The 24634-nt window shown below is 46.6% G+C and overlaps 1 protein-coding gene across 2 annotated transcripts; it reads right to left on the bottom strand.

The window, feature by feature from the left end:
- Positions 1–1722: 1722 nt before the first annotated feature.
- LOC148517292 (uncharacterized) lies at positions 1723–24469 on the bottom strand. 2 transcript variants are annotated; one of them, XM_088478872.1, is made up of 7 exons: positions 24389–24469; positions 20389–20538; positions 17687–17878; positions 15876–15954; positions 15347–15444; positions 14933–15188; positions 1723–4486 (listed from the first exon to the last, which is right to left on the bottom strand). In XM_088478872.1, exons 2-7 carry the CDS (start codon positions 20464–20466, stop codon positions 3210–3212), a joined length of 1980 nt encoding a protein of 659 aa, XP_088334998.1. In that variant the 5' UTR covers positions 20467–20538; positions 24389–24469; the 3' UTR covers positions 1723–3209. The 2 variants fall into 2 exon arrangements, with proteins under 2 accessions (XP_088334998.1, XP_088334999.1); XM_088478873.1 differs by having other exon boundaries at positions 1723–4483.
- Positions 24470–24634: the final 165 nt, after the last annotated feature.

Below are 24634 nucleotides of genomic sequence, written 5' to 3'. Positions count from 1 at the left end.
GGGGAGTAGAGTAATGAGGAGGCAATGTGTACAGAGGGGTGACATACAGGGAGAGTGATGGATGTAATAGCCTTAGAGAAGATACCATGGAGTGATATAGGAAAAAGCTCATGTGTGTATATAAGAGGGGAGTATAGTAATGAGGAGGCAATGTGTACAGAGGGGTGAGATACAGGGAGAGTGACGGATGTAATAGCCTTAGAGAAGATACCATGGAGTGATATAGGAAAAAGCTCATGTGTGTATATAAGAGGGGAGTATAGTAATGAGGAGGCAATGTGTACAGAGGGGTGACATACAGGGAGAGTGACGGATGTAATAGCCTTAGAGAAGATACCATGGAGTGATATAGGAAAAAGCTCATGTGTGTATATAAGAGGGGAGTAGAGTAATGAGGAGGCAATGTGTACAGAGGGGTGAGATACAGGGAGAGTGATGGATGTAATAGCCTTAGAGAAGATACCATGGGTGATATAGGAAAAAGCTCATGTGTGTATATAAGAGGGGAGTAGGGTAATGAGGAGGCAATGTGTACAGAGGGGTGATATACAGGGAGAGTGACGGATGTAATAGCCTTAGAGAAGATACCATGGAGTGATATAGGAAAAAGCTCATGTGTGTATATAAGAGGGGAGTAGAGTAATGAGGAGGCAATGTGTACAGAGGGGTGACATACAGGGAGAGTGACAGATGTAATAGCCTTAGAGAAGATACAATGGGTGATATAGGAAAAAGCTCATGTGTGTATATGAGGGGAGTAGGGTAATGAGGAGGCAATGTGTACAGAGGGGTGACATACAGGGAGAGTGACGGATGTAATAGCCTTAGAGAAGATACCATGGGGTGATATAGGAAAAAGCTCATGTGTGTATATAAGAGGAGAGTAGAGTAATGAGGAGGCAATGTGTACAGAGGGGTGACATACAGGGAGAGTGACGGATGTAATAGCCTTAGAGAAGATACCATGGGTGATATAGGAAAAAGCTCATGTGTGTATATAAGAGGGAAGTAGAGTAATGAGGAGGCAATGTGTACAGAGGGGTGATATACAGGGAGAGTGACGGATGTAATAGCCTTAGAGAAGATACCATGGGTGATATAGGAAAAAGCTCATGTGTGTATATAAGAGGGGAGTAGAGTAATGAGGAGGCAATGTGTACAGAGGGGTGACATACAGGGAGAGTGACGGATGTAATAGCCTTAGAGAAGATACCATGGGGTGATATAGGAAAAAGCTCATGTGTGTATATAAGAGGAGAGTAGAGTAATGAGGAGGCAATGTGTACAGAGGGGTGAGATACAGGGAGAGTGACGGATGTAATAGCCTTAGAGAAGATACCATGGAGTGATATAGGAAAAGCTCATGTGTGTATATAAGAGGGGAGTAGAGTAATGAGGAGACAATGTGTACAGAGGGGTGACATACAGGGAGAGTGACGGATGTAATAGCCTTAGAGAAGATACCATGGAGTGATATAGGAAAAGCTCATGTGTGTATATAAGAGGGGAGTAGAGTAATGAGGAGGCAATGTGTACAGAGGGGTGACATACAGGGAGAGTGACGGATGTAATAGCCTTAGAGAAGATACCATGGAGTGATATAGGAAAAAGCTCATGTGTGTATATAAGAGGGGAGTAGAGTAATGAGGAGGCAATGTGTACAGAGGGGTGACATACAGGGAGAGTGACGGATGTAATAGCCTTAGAGAAGATACCATGGAATGATATAAAAAAAAAAAAAAAAAATTTTAACAAATGTTGATTTTGGATTAAAAGGTGAAATTTGTAGGACAGGACATAAACAAATGTCAGGTTTGAATATGAAATTAAACAAAAGAGAGAGAACCAAGGGTTGTTATCTCATGGGCGCACAAGAGTAGATATATTAAAATATAACTTTTATTATATTTAATTTAAAAATTATCCCATATTAGGGACTTGAGCAGTGAAATATAAGGTTAAAGTGATAAAAAAACAACCACCAATAAGTGAAAAGAAATAAATGATATGAAAAAATAATAATAAAAAGCAAGGTCCACTATATGATTTCTGCTAATGCTAAATACTGCCTTAAGAGTATATCCTTAACTGGAATATATGAGGATCCAATAGGTACCTTATCATAAGCCTAATTGGCTGGGGTTATCCACTATGGTCTTAGTATTAAATATTTAAATGTGGTTCCTAACACCAATTGCCTCCAATCAATATAGGAATGGTTTATCTATTAATAATTTGTGTCCGCACAGACCACAATCATAATATTCTTCTATGATGGAGAGAATATAATTGATTAAATTAATTTAAGAGTATGTATTTGCTCCAAATGTAACTACAAGGCAATACTTATTTTAATTTAAGTAGCTGAATATTAGTATTGTCTACTTCATACACTCAGAATATACCCCACATATTAGAGCGACAATTGCATTTATAGAGCAGCACATCCAATTTTACTGTTCTCTATTAGTGATAATCAATTCAAGGCTGCTAATCATAAATCGCAACTGTGTGTCACTAATGATACCTAATATGTGCCAGTTTTATTAAAATACCAGGTCGTAACAGATTGTAACAAATTGTAACAATAAATCAACAGCTAGTCAGATAATGACGCTGTTGCCCAGTATCAGCGCTTTACTTGTTATTGTCCAAGTGGTTCATGCAATAGGATATAGAACTAGTTGTCCATATAATGTGAGATCCGCTTAATAAAAATTCTCATTATTAAGGCATAAACTGTGTGATAATTTGTCTCTCAATAGCTGACACAGCGTTTAATGATTTGTCATAATAGATGAATTACATAGTATACATTGTTTTCATTTAGTTACATCATTCTCTAATCATCCGCTAGATCAACTGGTGCATAGTCCCATTATTAGGGCATAAACTATATGATGATTTATTCTTCAATAGCCAACACAGCTTTTAATGATTTGTCATAATACATGGGTTATATGCTATACATTGTTTTCATTTAGTTACATCATTCTCTAGCCGTCCGCTAGATCAACTGGTGCATAGTACCACAATATAATATGTCTTTAGGCAGTAATATATATTAATCTCAAATGAGGATATATTATAGTGGACCCGCTGAAACGCCGACGCGCGCGTTTCACTGCATAAGCAGCTTTGTCAAGCATTTAGACCATCGGCATCCACGACTTCATACCCTCAAACCACAATAAATTAGCCAAAAGATTTTAAGCATTTGAATTGCTTAAAGTATTGTGTTTTATGTCTATCAGCTCGTTTTTTTTATGTATTATTTGATGTGTAACAAGATTTGATTTCTGTGTAAAACATTTCCCACACTCAGAGCATGGAAATGGTTTCTCACCTGTGTGATTTCTCTGATGTCTTACATATAAATCAAATCTTGTAAAACATTTCCCACAGTCAGAGCAAGGAAATGGTTTCTCACTTATGTGTCGTCTCTGATGTCTAAGTAGACTTGATTTTCTTGTACAACATATTCCACACTCAGAGCATGGAAATGGTTTCTCACCTGTGTGACTTCTCTGATGTATAACAAGAACTGATTTTCTGGTAAAACATTTCCCACACTCAGAGCATGGAAATGGTCTCTCACCTGTGTGATTTCTCTGATGTATAACAAGAACTGATTTTCTGGTAAAACATTTCCCACACTCAGAGCATGGAAATGGTTTCTCACCTGTGTGATTTCTCTGATGTCTTACAAGATTTGATTTATGTGTAAAACATTTCCCATAGTCAGAGCAAAGAAATTGTTTCTCACTTGTGTTACATCTCTGATGTCTAAGTAGACTTGATTTTCTTGTAAAACATTTTCCACACTCAGAGCATGGAAATGGTTTCTCACCTGTGTGACATATTTGATGTCTAACAAGATATCTTTTGTCTCTGAAACATTTCCCACAATCAGAGCATGGAAACGGTTTCTCACCTGTGTGACGTCTCAGATGTATAACAACAGATGATTTATAGACAAAACATTTCCCACACTCGGGGCATGAAAATGGTTTCTCACCTGTGTGACATCTCTGATGTATAACAAGATGTGATTTATGTTTAAAACATTTCCCACACTCAGAGCATGGAAATGGTTTCTCACCTGTGTGACATCTCTGATGTGTAACAAGATCTGATTTATAGATGAAACATTTTTCACACTCAGAGCATGTATGGTGCTTTGCACTGGTCTTAGTTGGTTGGTCATTAATGACTTTTGTGTTCTGTTGGGGATCTATGGAACAGGAACACATTTTATCTACTGCATGAGCTATAATAGGTGTACCACTATCTGAGGTATCAGGATAACATTCCCCATAATCAGAGGGATCAGATGACACATGTGCACTGTGAGGTGCTGGATGTATAATTGTGGTGTTAGGGTTTTGTCCTAGAGAATCTCGGGTGTTGTTGTGACCTTCTATGTCACCATCTGTAGATAAGATGAGATGTCCCTCTGAGATCTTCCTTCTGTTACATCCATCTGCTGGGAATAAATTAAATATATGAAAAAAGTATTGTTTCTCTGTAACATGGATAGTTTTCCAATAGAGACTACGGTGACAGGTCCCCAAATTAGTAACAAATGGGGAAGTTCCGTTGTGTCATGGTACAATGTATAGCGGTCACATATTATGCTATGTTATAGCTATCACAGGGGTTACATGTTTATTCTAATACAAAACATAAAGACAATTGTTGTCGGCATTGGAGTCACCACTACAAACCTGGGTACATCTAGCAATCCAAGCACAAGGACTTCAGCAAAACATTTAAGCTTACAGCCCAGTATCAAGGTTCCTGCAAGTATCTATATTGTATATACATCAAACACCATTAGACTTCTGGTAACATGTGCTCACCTCCCAGATCCAGAGGCTAACGCCTAAACAAGCATAGGCTAGTGAGCCACACACAAAACAGCCTCATATCGGCATGATTGACAGCATTCAGGACTTTAGGCACAATTTTCAAACAAAAGAAAACAGGCCAGTCCTGGATGTTACCCATACGTTACATGGCACCAGACGAGTGGCAATAGGTTTTTGTTTCACAATTAGCTTCTGTAGCTGAGAGACAAGAAAGATGTAACTACAAGATAGTGGTGTATGAAGGATCATTCATAGAGTAACTAGCAGAATATTAGGAACTCCTGATGCCGGATTACAAGCTTAAATGTTTTGACCAAAATATGAACAAATCCCTATACTGTCCTTTCAGTGTTCGCAAATACGCGCTATAGAACGTATTTTACCCGCTACTGAGCAATGGGGACTCACTTTTTAAAAGTAGCCGGGTCCCCAGGGACGTGCTGTGGCCAATCCCTGACAGCAGGCTGCAGCGCAGCGCGTCCCCCTGAGAAAGACACAATACTGTCTGTTATTGGCTGCTGCTGTGGAAAGCCATGCTAGGATCAAGTGTCTGATCTGATCCCAGCATCGGCACAGCATCCGTGCCGGGCGCTGGGATAGTGTGTTTGTTCCCAGCGCCGGGTAAGCCACAATGGCAGGTACCTGGTGAAGGGGCCGCCTGGTCCCTTCCACCAACGTCAGTGGTAAAGTGGCGGCGGGAGAAGCTTGGCTCCAGGCGCAAGCTAAGCTGAGCTCGCTGCCCAGAAGCAGCGGTTGTTTGGCACTGGCCACAAGCCAAACACGGCTCGCGGTCCAGCAGCCAATCGGAGGCAGATGCGACGAGCCAATCGCGGCGTCTTGAATCAGACGCCGCTGAGAGGGAAAGTTCAGTCCGGTGGTGGAGGGGAGGAGTGAAGACCTTCCGAAGACAAGAGAAGAGTGGCGCGGCAACAGTTCCGGCGGCCACGCAAGAGGCCAGAAGACGGCGTGATCAAGGAGGAAGAAAGGAAGAGGCGGTGCCGCTGGCCAGGATGGGCCAACGGCAGAAGACTGAAGCTGAGGACCGAAGCCTCTTCCACCTTTACGGGTAGGCGGCCTTCGGCCACCGTTATTTACCCCCTTCCCTAGACCACCAGGGTTGTCGGGCACTAGGCCCGTGGAATAATTTCAGGCAATAGGCCTGTGGGTATATAGGTGGGCACAAGGCCTGGGCTACATAGGGGTCATTAGGCCCAATTGAAGGTGTGAGTGACCTGGGCATTAGGCCCAGGTCACCAAAGGGTAAATAGGTAGGCCAATACTGGGGGCAATGCATAGGGGGGATTACTACTGAGGGCAATGCACAGGGGGACTACTAGGGGCAATGCATAGGGGGACTACTAGGGGTAATGCATACGGGGATTACTACTAGGGATAAAGCATAGGGGGATTACTACTAGGGGTAATGTATTAGGGTATTGCTACTGGGGGCAATGCATAAGGGGACTACTAGGGATAATGCATGAGGGTATTACTACTGGGGCAATGCATAGGGGGATTAATACTGGGGACAATGCATAGGTGGACTACTAGGGATAATGCATGGGGGTATTACTACTGGGGCAATACATAGGGGGATTACTACTGGGGGCAATGCATAGGGGGACTACTAGGGGTAATGCGTAGGGGGATTACTACTAGGGGCAATGCATAGGGGGATTACTACTAAGGATAAAGCATAGGGGGATTATTACTAGGGGTAATGCATAGGGGGATTCCTACTTGGGGCAATGCATAGGGGGTCTACTGGGGGCAATGCATAGGGGGTCTACTACTACTGGCAATGCATAGGGAGTCAATTACTAGTGGCAATGCATGGGGGGGACTACTACTGGGGCAATGCATAGTGGGACTAAAGGGCATTAATGTGTGGCATAATGTGTAAAGGCCAGGCATGGCTGTGTGGCATAATATGTAAGGTCTATTACTGCATGGCATAATGTGTAAAGACGGGACATTAATGTGCGGCATAATGTTTAAAAATCGGGCATTAATGTGCGGCATAATGTGTAAAGGCCGGGCATGGCTGTGTGGCATCATTTGTAAGGGGTTAGGGGAGGTCTGAGAGGCATATGGGGAGCTCTAAAGCATAAATTATGATGGGACCCAGAAATGGTCAGGTAGGACCCCATTTTTTTTTTAAAGTGGAGGGTCCCTGGGACCCACATATTTTGTCAACACCGCGATCACTGCCTTTGCTGGATACACAGATTGTGAGTGGAGGTGACAAGCCCCAAAGTGTCAGATGTTCCTCCAGGTGATTGTAGAATTATTTTGGGCTTACTTTAACAATCCTAGGGACTGTCAGCAACCGCCTGTTACTAACTCCTCCCAATGCCTCCTGGGTGGTGCTGGCTAATTGCCACTGATCTCTCACTGTGGACCAGTCGGCACATGGTAGCTGGCAGAGGGACTGAGCTTGGAGACACTGGGCTCAAACCAGAACAGCTGGGAGTAGTGTTTGGTGCTTCTCTGGTAGTCACAGGATACGAGCAGATGCAGGTGTCTAAGGCAATTGGATATTTGTTGCTCATAGGATTTGACAGTTACTCCAAAGCATACAAGGTGTTACACAGGTTCTCTCCTCTCAGATAGTCAGAGCGTATACACCTTACAGAGCTACATCAGTTCTTTACATGCAGAAAATGTATATAACACAGCGGGGGTCCAGCCCAAACTCTACATCAGTTATCACATCAGGAAACCAAAATTAAATAGAATTTCAATTTCACAGTAACAGGTTAATTACATTCCTCCTGTGATAAGCCTGACACTTATTACAGTATATTTAGTCATTATGAAGGAATACAAAATTATTGTGACTTAAACATGACGTGTTACATGATTGGTCTCCTTAGTACGGAAGGCATGAACAGGAAACTCCAATATGCATGAAGACCAAAAGACAAAGGCGTCATTAGGCCAAATGGACAATATGGGTAACACAGGTGCGGACATGTTTGTTTTAATAATTTACTTGCGCTGGAGATTGCTTTGAGCCATCACTGGAGAGTATATCTCATATACTTTAGATATAGGGTCTCATTCAGACAAAGTCGCAAGCGCTGAGCGCTTGCAACCAGGTTGATGTTTTACTACTGGGCATGCGCACGTCGGAGCCGACTAGCGTCGGGCGCTCCGTCGCTATGGGTCTCGCACCAAACGATGGAGAGTGACAGCTCGCCCCGTTTGGGAGGCGGGCCGGGGGGGGGGGGGGGCTGAGCAAACGGATGTGTTCCTCAAGGAACACCTGACCGTTTGTGGGTGGCCCCACTGACATCACCAGTGATGTCAGTGGGGAGCTTCCTGCTCGATCAGAGCAGGAAGCTCCCTGGGGCTTCCAGATGCCGAGACCCAACCTTAGGATCTCGTCGCATGCCCCAATAGTCGTGATGGTCTTGACCATTGCGACCATTAACCTGGTCGCTCGCTAGAGCTGTGGGTGGTAACCCACAGCTCAGCTAGTGACCAGGAGGCCGCACTAAAAAATGCAAGCGGCCGCCCTCAGAGCGATCACTTGCATCAAGCGCCCGACTCTGAATGAGGGCCATAATGTGTTCTGATAACCTAGACCACGCCTGGCCAACCTGCGGCTCTGCAGCTGCTGTGAAACTACAAGTCCCAGCATGCCCTGCTGTAGTTTGGCTATAAGGAAATGCTAAAACTGTGGCAGGGCATGCTGGGATGTGTAGTTACACAACAGCTGGAGGGCCACAGGTTGGCCAGGCCTGTACTAGACCATGAAAGCTGAAGGCACGTGACCAAGACACTGCTGCCTCCAGGCTTACAGGAAAGATGCGCAATATCCATGGGATGTACGGAAAGAGAAGCTGGAAATGCACAGACGTCGCCATTTTGGGGAATATTTACATGAATAACAAGAGATATGGTAACAACTTACCTTTGTTATCTCTGTTTCTATGAAGTCCATAGGGTCCACAGGGTTGACCTTGGGGGTATAGGATGGGAACCAAATCCGGGCACCACGCAGTTAAAGCTTTTAGCTCCCAGGATGCACTTGGGTCCACTCTCCCTATAACCCCACCCCCCAGCCAGAGGCACCTCAGTTTGTAAGTAGCCAAAGGCCGGAGGAGGAGAGAAAAAGAGAGAGAAAACTGGAACACTCAATAACCATACTCACAGAAATGGGAGATGGAAAACCGGTGACCAGCCACACAGCCCATACGAAGCCAGGTGCGTCAGGGCGGGCGCCCTGTGGACCCTAAGGACTTCGTAGAAACAGAGATAACAAAGGTAAGTTCTTACCATATCTCTTGTTTTCTACTTCAGTCTCAAAGCAGTTCAACCAAGGGTGGGGACGCTCCTGTGCTGAGAGGAGAATCCGTCGCCAAAAAGGAAGCATTCTGAGAGGCAAAGGAAACCAATGCCTAGAACCTTAAAAAGGCGTGGTCACCTAGTAAGGCAAAACAGCCGAGGCGCCACAGCGGGCCGCCCTCGAGGGTTACATGGCCCGAGAAAACAAGCCTCAACAGAAAGGCCTACCCATGGGTAGGCCCCTGAGGAAGACATACAAGGCCATCGAGCCAACATTTGGTTATAGGCCGGCCATCCTTTCCTGTGAAAACCAGAAATCGCAGACCACCAATAAGGGGTCCGATTTCCGTAAGGACCTTGAACGGATCACATAAATCCCAAGAGGCCGGACCACAGTCAATGAGGCCACACCAGCCGAGAGGACTGGGGACTGAATGGCCGTACCATAAGTTCCAGAATATGGTACCTAAAAACCACTTTAAAAAGAAACACAGGGCGAGAGCAACTCACACCCTGACATGATGCCCTCCAGAAGAGGGAACCACATGAGAACGCTCCCAATTCAGACACTCTCCTGGTTGATATAAACACCCTGAGAGAAAGAGAGAGCCTAAGCAATAGACCATGTAATGGCTATCACAACCAGCGGTTCCATTGACTGTCCCCGGAGGGAACGAAGAACCACTACTAACTCCCAAGGAGTCCCTAGGGAGGACAAAAGGTGGCATAATCCAGAAAACACTCCAAAGGATGAACTGGATACCAGAGTGGAGCAATTCCATATCTTAACCCTACTGACAGTGTAGGGATCCGCACTGTCAGGAAGGCCAGGCCGAGGGAGAAACCCAAGCCAGCCGGAAGGAATGCCAGAATATCTGGAAATCCTGGACACCGGAGGATTGTATCAACAGGTACAATACCATAAGAATTATGGCTGCCACAGTTTGTTTGTAGGTCCCAGCAAAAGCTGATCTATGTGCTCTAATCATTCCAACGTTGACAAAGCCAGGGAAGCCGTAAGACCACTGTAGGGACGCAGTCAAAGACAAACGACCCAGGTCCTAGGCAAAACCAAGGACCCTGAGACAACAGGTCCGGGCAGTGAAGCATCAGGAATGGAGTATCGATGGAGAGACTCCGAAAATCCAAGTACCCCTGACATCTGGGGCAATCAGGAGCCACCAGCAGGAAAGCGTCTCCGTCTTGATTGAAACACTTCCCTCGAGGGAGAAGGGAGACCGGAGAACACAGGTACGCAAAGTGGAAGGACCACTTCACCGACAAAGAGTCACTGAAAGTTGCTTCAGAATCCCGAGAGCTGGACTGTAACACCATAGTGTGATAAAGTCAGAAGGCCATGAGGGCCACCTCAGGGGCCCCCCCTGCTCACCAGGAGATGAAACCTCTCTTGGGGAAGAGACTAGTCCCCGGGATGCACGTCGTGACGACTGAGGACTCCCGCTTCCCAATGGAGAGCTCCTGAAATGAACGCTGCCAAGATGGTCGGGAGGAGACCCTCGGACTATGTCCGAATGTGTGACATACCTGTCATTGCCACCCAACCAACAGTGTTGCTAAAAAGGAAGCCACTGTCCTGAACCTGTCGGACTGAACCTTTTCAAGTTCACCGGGAAACAAGAGTTATGCCAGAGTGAAGGCCCAAGACAGGCTAAAGGTCCAACAAGTTAATTGACAGGGTAGAATCGACAAAGACGTCCAACTGCACTGAAATGGATGCGAACCAGACACTGTCCATAGCAAAGAATACCCTGGACGAGATGGCCATAGCCACCCGGAAAGGGACCGACTTGCCTCCGGAGAGAGCACATCGTTCGAACAGTGATCTGACAGAAAAAACTCGTTCCATCTGGAGATAAGCCAATTATGGAAAGGCCTGGAATGGAACTGAGCCCATTCCACCCTTCAAAAGGCAGACACTGAATATTTGATCATGCATCCCAGAGTGTAAAGACATATGTCGACTGCGTAGACATCCATGGACTCCTAATGGAAGAGTGGAGACTCCGTCTTACGCCAGAAGAATTCTCAGATTCTGAGAATCCAGCAGGGCTCCTAGATGAAGAATACCCAGAGAGGGAGGACTTATTCCCCGTTGATTAAACGTCTGCACCCTGAAGAAGCCACGGTCATCCTGACCTGGCAGTAAAGTACCCCGGTGATCCTGCTAAGAGCAGGAGACCGTCCAGGTACAGGAGCATTGGGATATACTGAACAGGAGAACTGTCAGAAAATCCAAAACGCTGGTAAACCACTGTGGGGCTGAGGACAGTCCCAAGAGGCAGAGCCTGAAAAATTGTAAGTGTTGCTGTTATATAGCAAACCTCAGTCCATGCTGAGGAAAGGTCTCTGTAAGTACCCGTAAGCAGGCGTCCTGTATATCCAGTGATACCATAAAGTCCCCAGGTTCCAAACATAGTATGATGGAGCATAGGGATTGCCTCCTGAGCCCAGGTAGCTTTAGGAACTGGTTCAGGGAATTGAGACAGAGAATAGGCCAAAGAGAACCATTCAGCCACCACACCAGAAAGAAAGCAGAACAACCAGTCCCTGGCTGAGAAAGTGGGGATGGCCTAATCAGCTCCGCTGACCGCAAGCTTTCTGGATTAGTAAGGCCCTGTTCGGGTCTGAATAAGGGCCCGCGTACCATCACATGTAAAGAGGCCGCCTGAGCAAAGAGAGGGCGTATCCTCCTACCCACGTAGCCGCGGCAACCTGACACTAGTACCAGGCTAACTGAGAAAATCGCTATCTCCCAGTGGGAGGCCTGTCACGTCAGGCTGAAGATATATCCGTAGGTTCAGAAGCAGGATCGGCTGGCAGTCCAGGCCTGCTCGGGACTGGATATGTCGGCCCTTGTAGAGGCCGACAGTCTACGAAGAAACAGACCTTTACGGCTGACCCAGAGGACACAAAGACTTAACAGACTTAGTCTGAGGCCTTGTAGTGGGCATAGCTGAAGGCGGTAAACTGGTCGTTAGTAATACTGCCAATGTTACTACAATCTTGTCAAGGTCAGGACCAAACAAGATCTACCCTATAGATGGTATCTGCACCTCTGCATTCCCAGAGCGTAGCCATAGGGTATGACGGAGGATACAGTCGCAACCGGAACTCTGAAAGTTAGGAGACTGGTATCCAATATAGGCATTTCCACCTATGACAACTGCATATATTACGTGAGCGACCAAATACATTTGAACCCCAGACGTTTTGGAGGGGAAAAAACATTACAAATGCATCAGCTCAGTATGCAATAGTATTAACCAACCATGCTATAGCCATGGTAGGATGGGTAACAACCCCTGAAAGCGAGTAGACTGATTTCAGGTAGAGTTACCACCTATGGATCCGAAGAATCCGACCACGCCGGAATGGGAGGCGTAGTAACATCTGTAATGAGACGAGTAACACGCCCATCCACCCCAGGAGGGTCTCGTGATGACCCTCAGGGAATTTGCGACAGGAGGCCAAACGCTGTTGTAATACCTCGTATCTGGCAACAGCCAGAGTCCCGCCATGCGATCCACCCGCTAGTCAGCAACAGGGAACCCGAAGGCACGTAAGACGGAGGGTGTATGATACAGGTGCAGATCAACATTCACTCTAACCAGAATGGACCTGCTACCAGCCCTAAAGCAGGGATAATAAAACCTGAAATAGGCTTCCCCCCGTGTAAGAGGGAAAGAGCCAAAAACAGTATCCAGTACACGGCAGAGCCAACTGGGAAGTAACCACAGGGCGCCAACCACGCCAATTTGCGTTTCATAGAAAACGACATCCACCCAGGGTGGCTGTGGTAATCCCTGCAAGGGGAATGACAGACTATTGTGGCACCAGGGGGAATTCATATACTTGGAAAAATCCCTGCAGGGAGCGGTAGTCTGTGTCACAGGGGAAGAGTGCAAGAAACTGCGAGATACCCTGAGATGAAGAGGGCAGTATGGTGAAGTAACCCCCAGGTGAGGTACAACAATGGGGCCCACCCGGCTATCCGCAATTGAGAGGATCCCAAGAAAACAAACTGCCCAAGGGGGTCGTGTAAGGGGCTCGGCACCAGATGGCGCCGCATACAGAACCCTTTATGAGTCAAATCCTCCGCACTAACACCTGCAGCACATGACTTGCAGGATAGTAAAACTGGCTGCAGTATAACGCTCTATCTCCTGGTCAGACATATCTGACCAATCTTGGCGGAAATATCAAGCAGCAATATACTGGTCCTGACTGATGCCAAAATTAGCTGCAGGGACCCATTTTCAGCGTATGCAACACACAGTTCCATCGAAAATATGGCAAAGTGCAGCACGCAACAGTATGTGACAAACCTCACAAATATTAACAAGTATATAAATGTGAGGCCTCAGAACCACCCTAAATACAGCTGTATTAGGGCAGATAAAGAAAAGGGATAGATATATATTGACAGGTGAGATAATAAAGTACAGACAGTCAGCACTAGCATAAGTCACATACCATGCAGATATATACATATATATACATAAACATGTCATATAATATACTGCACTATGTCACTGCATTCAACTGCCCAGATTCAGTGTCTGGGAAGGCTACAGCGCTGTGTACACTGACCTGATGGTGAGGTACGCAGGGGGACTGGACTCACTGCCATCTCCAGAGCTCTGCTGCTGCACATAGAAAATGACCGCCTGGAGACCGCAGAAGAAGCGTAGCCCGCGGAGGAAGCAGCTCAGCGACGCCAGACTATAATACTGAAAGGCGAGCTGAGCTGAGGGGAGGAGCCGCTGTAACAAGGAAGGCTTGCTCCCCTGGCCGGCTATTAACCCCAGGGAAGCCGGCTCCCTGCGCCGATCGTTAAGTCCCTGGTGGTCTAGTGGACACACGGGGTATGGGGGGCCCGCCGCCACTGCCGGCACCTCCGGTCTGTCCCCAGAGACCGGAGGCACAGGACTGCATTTGAAATGCGCGGATCACCGCAAGCGGTGATCCGCGACCTTACCTGCTCCCCGTGGATTCGGCAGCAGTCCTGGGCGCCCACAGAGTCCGGCTAGCACAGACTCTGGGGTCCCGCTGAGATCCCCAGATCTCTACTGGCGTCTCAGCGCCAGCGGGGCGACGGAGCGGCAGGTTAGACGTCCTATGGACAGTCCGACGCTGCCGCTCTGAAGAGTCCAAAGTTGGAAAAAACTTTGTCCCTAAAAAATAAAAATAAAATAAGCTTAGGGGCTGCTAATCAGCTCCCCCTGCACTAACGGTGACCCGACTCCGGCCGGGCACCAACTTACACTGAGGTGCCTCTGGCTTGGGGGTGGGGTTATAGGGAGAGTGGACCCAAGTGCATCCTGGGAGCTAAAAGCTTTAACTGCGTGGTGCCCGGATTTGGTTCCCAACCTATATCCCAAGGTCAACCCTGTGGACCCCCTATGGACCCTGAAATAGATAGGGGCTGATGGCTCCTGATGTATGAGATACACCAGAGAGTGTGGGGAGGAGACTGGTCAGATCTCTGGGCTGGTAACACACAGTGACATGAATTGAGGGGGAGAGCAGGAGTATAATAGGGGCTGATGGCTGCTGATGTATGAGATACACCAGAGAGTGTGGGGAGGAGACTGGTCAGATCTCTGGGCTGGTAACACACAGTGACATAATGTGAGGAGGAGAGCAGTATAATAGGGGCTGATGGCTCCTGACTCCACCACTGGACAGATACATTTCCCTCATTAGTTTGTACTGTTGTAGTGATTGAGTAAGTGTTTATTACTCACCTGTGCTGATATCTGTAGGGATTTCCTCCTCCTTACACTGCTGATCACCCCTCACATACGTTTCTTCTTCTCTCTCTATATCTTCTACCTTCATATCAGTCACATACGTCTCTTCTTCTCCCTCTATATCTTCTGCCTTCATATCAGTCACATACGTTTCTTCTTCTCCCTCTATATCTTCTGTCTTCATATCAGTCACATACGTCTCTTCTTCTACCTCTATATCTTCTGCCTTTATATTAGCCAGACTTTCACCCTAAGAAACCCACAAATCAATAAAATAACAATTTAGAAATGTCATATTTCATTAAATCACACTAATTAGAAGAATTCTGGTTAATAAGACACACACAGCTTCCTACAGATCCTATAAAGACACTTTGGTATATTGGTGAGACCCTAAATCCCACCTACCTGATGCTCCTGTGGGGTCCTGTGATTCTCCTCTGTACAATCCTGTGAATAAAGAGGACGGGGACATCTCTCTGGAGTATTTCTGTTACTGAGTCCATCTGTAGGAGACACACAGTGACTGAGGGCCTGATTCAGAGTGAGAAAGAGCATGTAACTGTGAACCAGGACAAACCATGTTGCAATGCAAGGGGTGCAAATACATACATTATTTTGCATTTAGGGTAAATACTGGCTGCTTTTGCATGTAGCCCACATATACTGCACAGCTTTATTTTTACACTGCAATTTAGAAGTCAGTTTGGACACCTCCCTCCCAACTCTAAATCTCTCTGCTCATTATACATCTGCCGCACCTGCAGTGCAGCATGGTTTCACCAAGATGATCAGTTACGTGCTAATTCTCACTCTATTCCCAAAGCTGAATCAGGCCCTGAGTACATTGTATATATGTGATTATCAGGTGATGGGTGTATATAGGAGGCCCCCATACCTGCTCTCCCCTGTACAATAAATTACAGTCTCGTCTTACCCAGTGATGTGAGGGGCCGGTGATTCTCCATTATCACGTCCTTGTACAGACCCCTGTCATCCACTATATACTCCTCCTCCTGCATGGAAACATAGACAGTGACATCCTGACACCTTATAGGAACCTGACACACAATGATACAGTCATCACCCAGACACATCCCCTGGTGTTACTGTACAATGTCCCATTCCCAGCAGTCACTTCTCCAGTCATCACCCAGACACATTCCCTGGTGTTAATGTATAATGTCCCATTCCCAGCAATCACCTATCCAGTCATCACCCAGACACATCCCCTGGTGTTACTGTATAATGTCCCATTCCCAGAAATCACAGCTCCAGTCATCACCCAGACACATCCCCTAGTGTTACTGTATAATGTCCCATTCCCAGCAGTCACCTCTCCAGTCATCACCCAGACACATCCCCTGGTGTTACTGTATAATGTCCCATTCCCAGCAGTCACCTCTCCAGTCATCACCCAGATACATCCCCTGGTGTTACTGTATAATGTCCCATTCCCAGCAGTCACCTCTCCAGTCATCACCCAGACACATCCCCCGGTGTTACTGTATAATGTCCCATTCCCAGCAGTCAACTCTCCAGTCATCACCCAGACACATCCCCTGGTGTTACTGTATAATGTCCCATTCCCAACAGTCACCTCTCCAGTCATCACCCAGACACATCCCCTGGTGTCTGTATAATGTTCCATTCCCAGCAGTCAACTCTCCAGTCATCACCCAGACACATCCCCTGGTGCCACCGTATTATGTCCCATTCCCAGAAATCACAGCTCCAGTCATCACCCAGACACATCCCCTGGTGTTACAGTATAATGTCCCATTCCCAGCAGTCACCTCTCCAGTCATCACCCAGACACATCCCCTGGTGTTACAGTATAATGTCCCATTCCCAGCAGTCACCACCCAGACACATCCCCTGGTGTTACTGTATAATGTCCCATTCCCAGGAGTCACCTCTCCAGTCATCACCCAGACACATCCCCTGGTGTCACTGTATAATGTCCCATTCCCAGCAATCACCACCCAGAAACATCCCCTGGTGTTACTGTATAATGTCCCATTCCCAGCAATCACCTCTCCAATCATCACCCAGACACATCCCCTGGTGTTACTGTATAACGTGCCATTCCCAGCAGTCACCTCTCCAGACATCACCCAGACACATCCCCTGGTGTTACTGTATAATGTCCCATTCCCAGCAGTCACCTCTCCAGTCATCACCCAGATACATCCCCTGGTGTTACTGTATAATGTCCCATTCCCAGCAGTCACCTCTCCAGTCATCACCCAGACACATCCCCTGGTGTTACTGTATAATGTCCCATTCCCAACAGTCACCTCTCCAGTCATCACCCAGACACATCCCCTGGTGTCTGTATAATGTTCCATTCCCAGCAGTCAACTCTCCAGTCATCACCCAGACACATCCCCTGGTGTTACAGTATAATGTCCCATTCCCAGCAGTCACCTCTCCAGTCATCACCCAGACACATCCCCTGGTGTTACAGTATAATGTCCCATTCCCAGCAGTCACCACCCAGACACATCCCCTGGTGTTACTGTATAATGTCCCATTCCCAGGAGTCACCTCTCCAGTCATCACCCAGACACATCCCCTGGTGTTACTGTATAATGTCCCATTCCCAGCAATCACCTCTCCAATCATCACCCAGACACATCCCCTGGTGTTACTGTATAATGTCCCATTCCCAGCAGTCACCTCTCCAGTCATCACCCAGACACATCCCCTGGTGTTACTGTATAATGTCCCATTCCCAGCAGTCACCTCTCCAGTCAGCAGGTGAATGTTATTGTTGATGAGTTCCAGCATCTTCTGGTCATTGTGTCTCTCATGTATCAGTGAGTGAGGTGGAGGCACCGTGATGGGGCTCTGGGTCCTGCTCAGTCCTCCTGTCACACGGGGACGGCTGCTGGGAGTCTCATGCTCACCGGATGTCTTCTTCACTACTGTGTAATCCTGTGTATTGGGGGAGACATCAATGAGGAGGTCAATTAAACTCCACCTAAATGGGGCTGTTTATTTAGATGATCACTTTGCATAATATACAAAAAGACTATTTCACTAAAGCAAATATTATAGCAATCTCCTATATACAGAAAAATGTAGAGTATATAGTATCTCCTGCAGCTCCAACATCTTTGTGTCAGTGACAGAAAGAAAACAACATATAATTCCCAACTCCAGTGAGGACTGTGGGACTGATACTAATATCTGAGACCAGCTCCCTGCTGCTTGTTTAATAATATAGATATAAGTGATGTCACTGTGACACCCCCAGATCCCCTCACCTCCCCAGTCATGTCCCTGTATTATTAATATAGATATAAGTGATGTCACTGTGACACTCCCAGATCCCCTCACCTCCCCAGTCATGTCCCTGTATTATTACTATAGATATAAGTGATGTCACTGTGACACTCCCAGATCCCCTCACCTCCCCAGTCATGTCCCTGTATTATTACTATAGATATAAGTGACGTCACTGTGACACTCCCAGATCCCCTCACCTCCCCAGTCATGTCCCTGTATCATTACTATAGATATAAGTGATGTCACTGTGACACTCCCAGATCCCCTCACCTCCCCAGTCATGTCCCTGTATTATTACTATAGGTATAAGTGATGTCACTGTGACACCCCCAGATCCCCTCACCTCCCCAGTCATGTCCCTGTATTATTACTATAGATATAAGTGATGTCACTGTGACACTCCCAGATCCTCTCACCTCCCCAGTCATGTCCCTGTATTATTACTATAGATATAAGTGATGTCACTGTGATACTCCCAGATCCTCTCACTTCCCCAGTCATGTCCCTGTATTATTACTATAGATATAAGTGATGTCACTGTGACACTCCCAGATCCTCTCACCTCTCCAGTCATGTCCCTGTATTATTACTATAGATATAAGTGATGTCACTGTGACACTCCCAGATCCCCTCACCTCCCCAGTCATGTCCCTGTATTATTACTATAGATATGTGATGTCACTGTGACACTCCCAGATCCCCTCACCTCCCCAGTCATGTCCCTGTATTATTACTATAGATATAAGTGATGTCACTGTGACACTCCCAGATCCCCTCACCTCCCCAGTCATGTCCCTGTATTATTACTATAGATATAAGTGATGTCACTGTGACACTCCCAGATCCCCTCACCTCCCCAGTCATGTCCCTGTATTATTACTATAGATATAAGTGATGTCACTGTGACACTCCCAGATCCCCTCACCTCCCCAGTCATGTCCCTGTATTATTACTATAGATATAAGTGATGTCACTGTGACACTCCCAGATCCTCTCACCTCCCCAGTCATGTCCCTGTATTATTACTATAGATATAAGTGATGTCACTGTGACACTCCCAGATCCTCTCACCTCTCCAGTCATGTCCCTGTATTATTACTATAGATATAAGTGATGTCACTGTGACACTCCCAGATCCCCTCACCTCCCCAATCATGTCCCTGTATTATGACTATAGATATAAGTGATGTCACTGTGACACTCCCAGATCCTCTCACCTCCCCACTCATGTCCCTGTATTATTACTATAGATATAAGTGATGTCACTGTGACACTCCCAGACCCTCTCACCTCCCCAGTCATGTCCCTGTATTATTACTATAGATATGTGATGTCACTGTGACACTCCCAGATCCCCTCACCTCCCCAGTCATGTCCCTGTATTATTACTATAGATATGTGATGTCACTGTGACACTCCCAGATCCCCTCACCTCCCCAGTCATGTCCCTGTATTATTACTATAGATATAAGTGATGTCACTGTGACACTCCCAGATCCTCTCACCTCTCCAGTCATGTCCCTGTATTATTACTGTAGATATAACTGATGTCACTGTGACACTCCCAGATCCTCTCACCTCCCCAATCATGTCCCTGTATTATGACTATAGATATAAGTGATGTCACTGTGACACTCCCAGATCCCCTCACCTCCCCAGTCATGTCCCTGTATTATTACTATAGATATGTGATGTCACTGTGACACTCCCACATCCTCTCACCTCTCCAGTCATGTCCCTGTATTATTACTGTAGATATAACTGATGTCACTGTGACACTCCCAGATCCTCTCACCTCCCCAATCATGTCCCTGTATTATGACTATAGATATAAGTGATGTCACTGTGACACTCCCAGATCCTCTCACCTCCCCACTCATGTCCCTGTATTATTACTATAGATATAAGTGATGTCACTGTGACACTCCCAGACCCTCTCACCTCCCCAGTCATGTCCCTGTATTATTACTATAGATATGTGATGTCACTGTGACACTCCCAGATCCCCTCACCTCCCCAGTCATGTCCCTGTATTATTACTATAGATATGTGATGTCACTGTGACACTCCCAGATCCTCTCACCTCCCCACTCATGTCCCTGTTTTATTACTATAGATATAAGTGATGTCACTGTGACACCCCCAGACCCTCTCACCTCCCCAGTCAGCAGGTAGATGATCTCCAGGGTGAGATGTAAGATCCTCTCAGTCCTGTGACTTTCATCCATGTCCATTTTCAGTGAATCAGTGAGAATATAGAACGTGTGATGTGTAATAAAGACTCTGGTTCCTCACAGCAGGATTATCTAGGAATAAATAGAATACACATCACAGAGAACACATGTAACACAGTCAGACATGTAACACTGAGTGACCAGTAAGTCTCCCCTCTCCCCCCAGCCATAGAGCCCTGGTCAGTGTCTGTCAGAGGTTCCTGTGACCCAGCCCCATAAGGCTCCTCAGAGGCCGTCACACAATGCTGTACTGTATAAGGTTACACCAATGCTCCTCTCCTGGCCGGGGGTCTTATTCCTCCCAGACACATATTTGGTGAAATTTGCTCCACGTGTATCTTGTACAAACACATGAATTAGGGATGTTGGGATTTTTTACTTTTGTTTTACATTTATTCCAGAAACGGAGAGAATCTGTGACTATACTGAGGTCATACAGGTAACAGGGGTGTGAGGGGAGAGTACACAGGAGAGCAGAAGGGGTGCAGATATGGGCAGAGGGGAAGTAACGTAGGAATACAGAGCACACAACAGGGGGTGTAACAGCTGTACAGAGGTGTCAGTAACACAGGGGAGGGGAAGGGAACAGAAGAGGTTAGTAACACAGGGATAGGACAGCAGGCAGCCCAGGGGACACACAAAGGGTTACACAATACAGAATCCCATCAGTCACTCTGCACAAATGATGAAATGACAAATGACCGCACCTCAGATGTATGTTACATGTGTGACCAGCCTGCCGGCCGTGTGTGTGCAGCGTAGGGTGGGGTGAGACATGTCCTGGGGGATAATCAGTGACACTCTGAGGATCTGGGGACTGTCACAGCCACTGGCTGTCTCTGAGAGAGTCTCTATTGCTCAGGATAACAAGACGCCCTGACAGACAGTCTCAGCTCAGGGAGTGCAGCCCTTTATTACATGGCCTGTCTGTGTCCTTCTCACACATCCTTTATGTATCATCTGGTATACACAGTACATACGTGTTATACCTATTATGTGTTATTCCCTGACCACTCATTACTGTTATTATTACTCTGCAGCTGCTGCTATAACAGGACACCACAGCCTGCTCCCCCTGTATAGGACACCACAGGCTGCTCCCCCTGTATAGTACATCACAGGCCACTCCTCCTGTTCAATAGGACACCACAGGCCACTCCCCCTCTATAGTAGGACACCACAGGCTGCTCCCCCTGTATAGTAGGACACTACAGGTCACTCCCCTATATATAAGGACACCACAGGCCGCTCTCCCTGTATAGTAGGACACCAAAGGCTGCTCCTCCTGTATAGCAGGACACACTGCAGGCTGCTCTAGCTGTATAATAGGACACCGCAGTCCGCTCCACCTGTAAAGTAGGACACCGTAGGCCACTCCCAGTGTATAGTAGGACACCACAGGCCACTCGACCAGTATAGTAGGGCAACACAGGCCAATTCTCTGTAAAGTAGGACACCACAGGCTACTCGACCAGTATAGTAGGGCAACACAGGCCACTTCCCTGTAAAGTAGGACACCACAGGCTACTCGACCAGTATAGTAGGGCAACACAGGCCACTTCCCTGTAAAGTAGGACACCACAGGCCACTCCCCCTGTATAGTAGAGTGCAACAGGCTGATCCCCCTGTATAGGAAGGCACCACAGGTTGCTCCCCCTGTAGGGTAGGACAATACATGTTGCTCCCCCTGTATAGTAGAGTGCAACAGGCAGCTTCCCCTGTATAGTAGGATACCACTGGATGCTCCCCCTGTATAGTAGGACACTACAGACTGCTCCCCCTGTATAAGACACCACAGTAGGACTCAATAGGCCGCTCTTCTTGTATAGTAGGACACAATAGGCCGCTCTTCCTGGGTAGTAGGACATCACAGTCCGCTCCCCCTGTAAAGTGTTGGACAAAACATGCCGATCCTCCTGTGCAGTAGGACAATGCAGGCTGCTACCACTGTATAGGACACCACAGGCCACTCCCCCTGTAAAGTAGGACACCACCGGCAGCTCCACCTATATAGTGTAGGACACCACAGGCCACTCCCTCTGTACAGTAAAATACCATTACCTTCTGCCGTTTGACACAGCAAGGTTGCATTTTTCGCGCTTGAATTAAAAAACTCTTCCGTCAAATCCTTTCTCCCTTATATAATAATACTACCACATATAAGTGTGTGGTGAGATCTGTTTTTCCACGCTGAAGTATCACTAAACAGTTCCCACAGCTCTTTATATTATTACAACATATCAGTCTGTGGTAACATCTGATTTAATCCCCATTATATATCACTGTAGTCCCTTATCCTTTAAATATTAATAATACAGCATTCTGACTAGGTTGTTTTAGTGGGCCAATTTCAAAGGGCAGAATGCACCCTGCCCCTTTGGCGGCGCCCTGTTGGCAAACCGCTAAAACATCATGCCGGGTGGTGACCCCACCTGTGGACTGCAGTGCACCTCGGGTGGGAAAAATTGCGGTGCAGCGCTCAACGCTGGTGAATATTCACAGAGAAAGGAGAGCTTGGGGGCAGCCTAGCTGGGCAAATCCCCAAGAGTGATGAACAGGCCGCATCATGCCCCCTTTGCAGGCGAGCGCTTGAGTGACATACCCCTTGCCGGACCTAGAATGAACACTAATAATACCACATATCAGTGAGTGCTGGAAGCAGTTATTCCCCCTCATATATCACTATACAGTCCCATTCCCCCTATATAATAATAATACCACATATCAGTGTGTGCTGGGAGCTGTGTTATTCCCCCTCATATATCACTATACAGTCCCCTCCCCCCTATATAATAATAATACCACATATCAGTGTGTGCTGGGAGTTGTGTTATTCCCCCTCATATATCACTATACAGTCCCCTCTCTCCTATATAATAATAATAATACCACATTTCAGTGTGTGCTGGGAGCTGTGTTATTCCCCCTCATATATCACTATACAGTCCCATTCCCCCATATATACTAATAATACTACATATCAGTGTGTGCTGGGAGCTGTGTTATTCCCTCTCATATATCACTGTACAGTCCCCTCTCTCCTATATAATAATACCACATATCAGTGTGTGCTGGGAGCTGTGGTATTCCCCCCCATATATCACTGTACAGTCCCCTCTCCCCTAAATAATACAATATTTCAGCGTGTGCTGGGAGCTGTGTTATTTCCCCTCATATTTCACTGTACGGTCCCCTCCCCTATATAATAATAATAATAATAATACCACATATCAGTGTGTGCTGGGAGCTATGTTATTCCTCCTCATATATCACTGTACAGTCCCCTCTCCCCTATATAATAATAATACCACATATCAGTGTGTGCTGGGAGATGTGTTATTCCCCTCATATATCACTGTACGGTCCCCTCTCCCCTATATAATAATAATAATAATACCACATATCAGTGTGTGCTGGGAGCTGTGTTATTCCCCCTCATATATCACTGTACAGTCCCCTCCCCCTATATAATAATACCACATATCAGTGTGTGCTGGGAGCTGTGTTATTCCTCCTCATATATCACTGTACAGTCCCCTCTCCCCTATATAATAATAATACCACATATCAGTGTGTGCTGGGAGATGTGTTATTCCCCTCATATATCACTGTACGGTCCCCTCTCCCCTATATAATAATAATAATAATACCACATATCAGTGTGTGCTGGGAGCTGTGTTATTCCCCCTCATATATCACTGTACAGTCCCCTCCCCCTATATAATAATACCACATATCAGTGTGTGCTGGGAGCTGTGTTATTCTCTCTCATATATCACTGTACAGTCCCCTCTCCCCTATATAATAATAATACCACATATCAGTGTGTGCTGGGAGCTGTGTTATTCCCCCTCATATATCACTGTACAGTCCCCTCTCCCCTATATAATAATAATAATATAATATATACAGGACACGTTACCTGGCTCCGGCTGTCAGGAATATCTATGACAAAATGGCAGCGAAAGCCCCTGTGGCCCCGCCCCCTCTGCTCTGTGACTGGGAGACTATAAGAATATGGCAGCCGGTCACCGCACATGAGGACACCATTAGACTATACAGCTGTTACTCTAGTGATGGAGATGGGAGCGGTAGGAGCAGGTGGCTTCTAGTTACAGGACGTCCTTCCTACTATATGCCTCCTGATTGGCTTCTCGCTGCTGCCAAT

The sequence above is a fragment of the Taudactylus pleione genome, unplaced genomic scaffold, assembly GCF_031769625.1.
Source record: "Taudactylus pleione unplaced genomic scaffold, aTauple2 ptg000224l, whole genome shotgun sequence".
Taxonomy (NCBI): Eukaryota; Metazoa; Chordata; class Amphibia; order Anura; family Myobatrachidae; genus Taudactylus; species Taudactylus pleione.
This window is presented reverse-complemented; position numbering and strand designations above follow the sequence as displayed.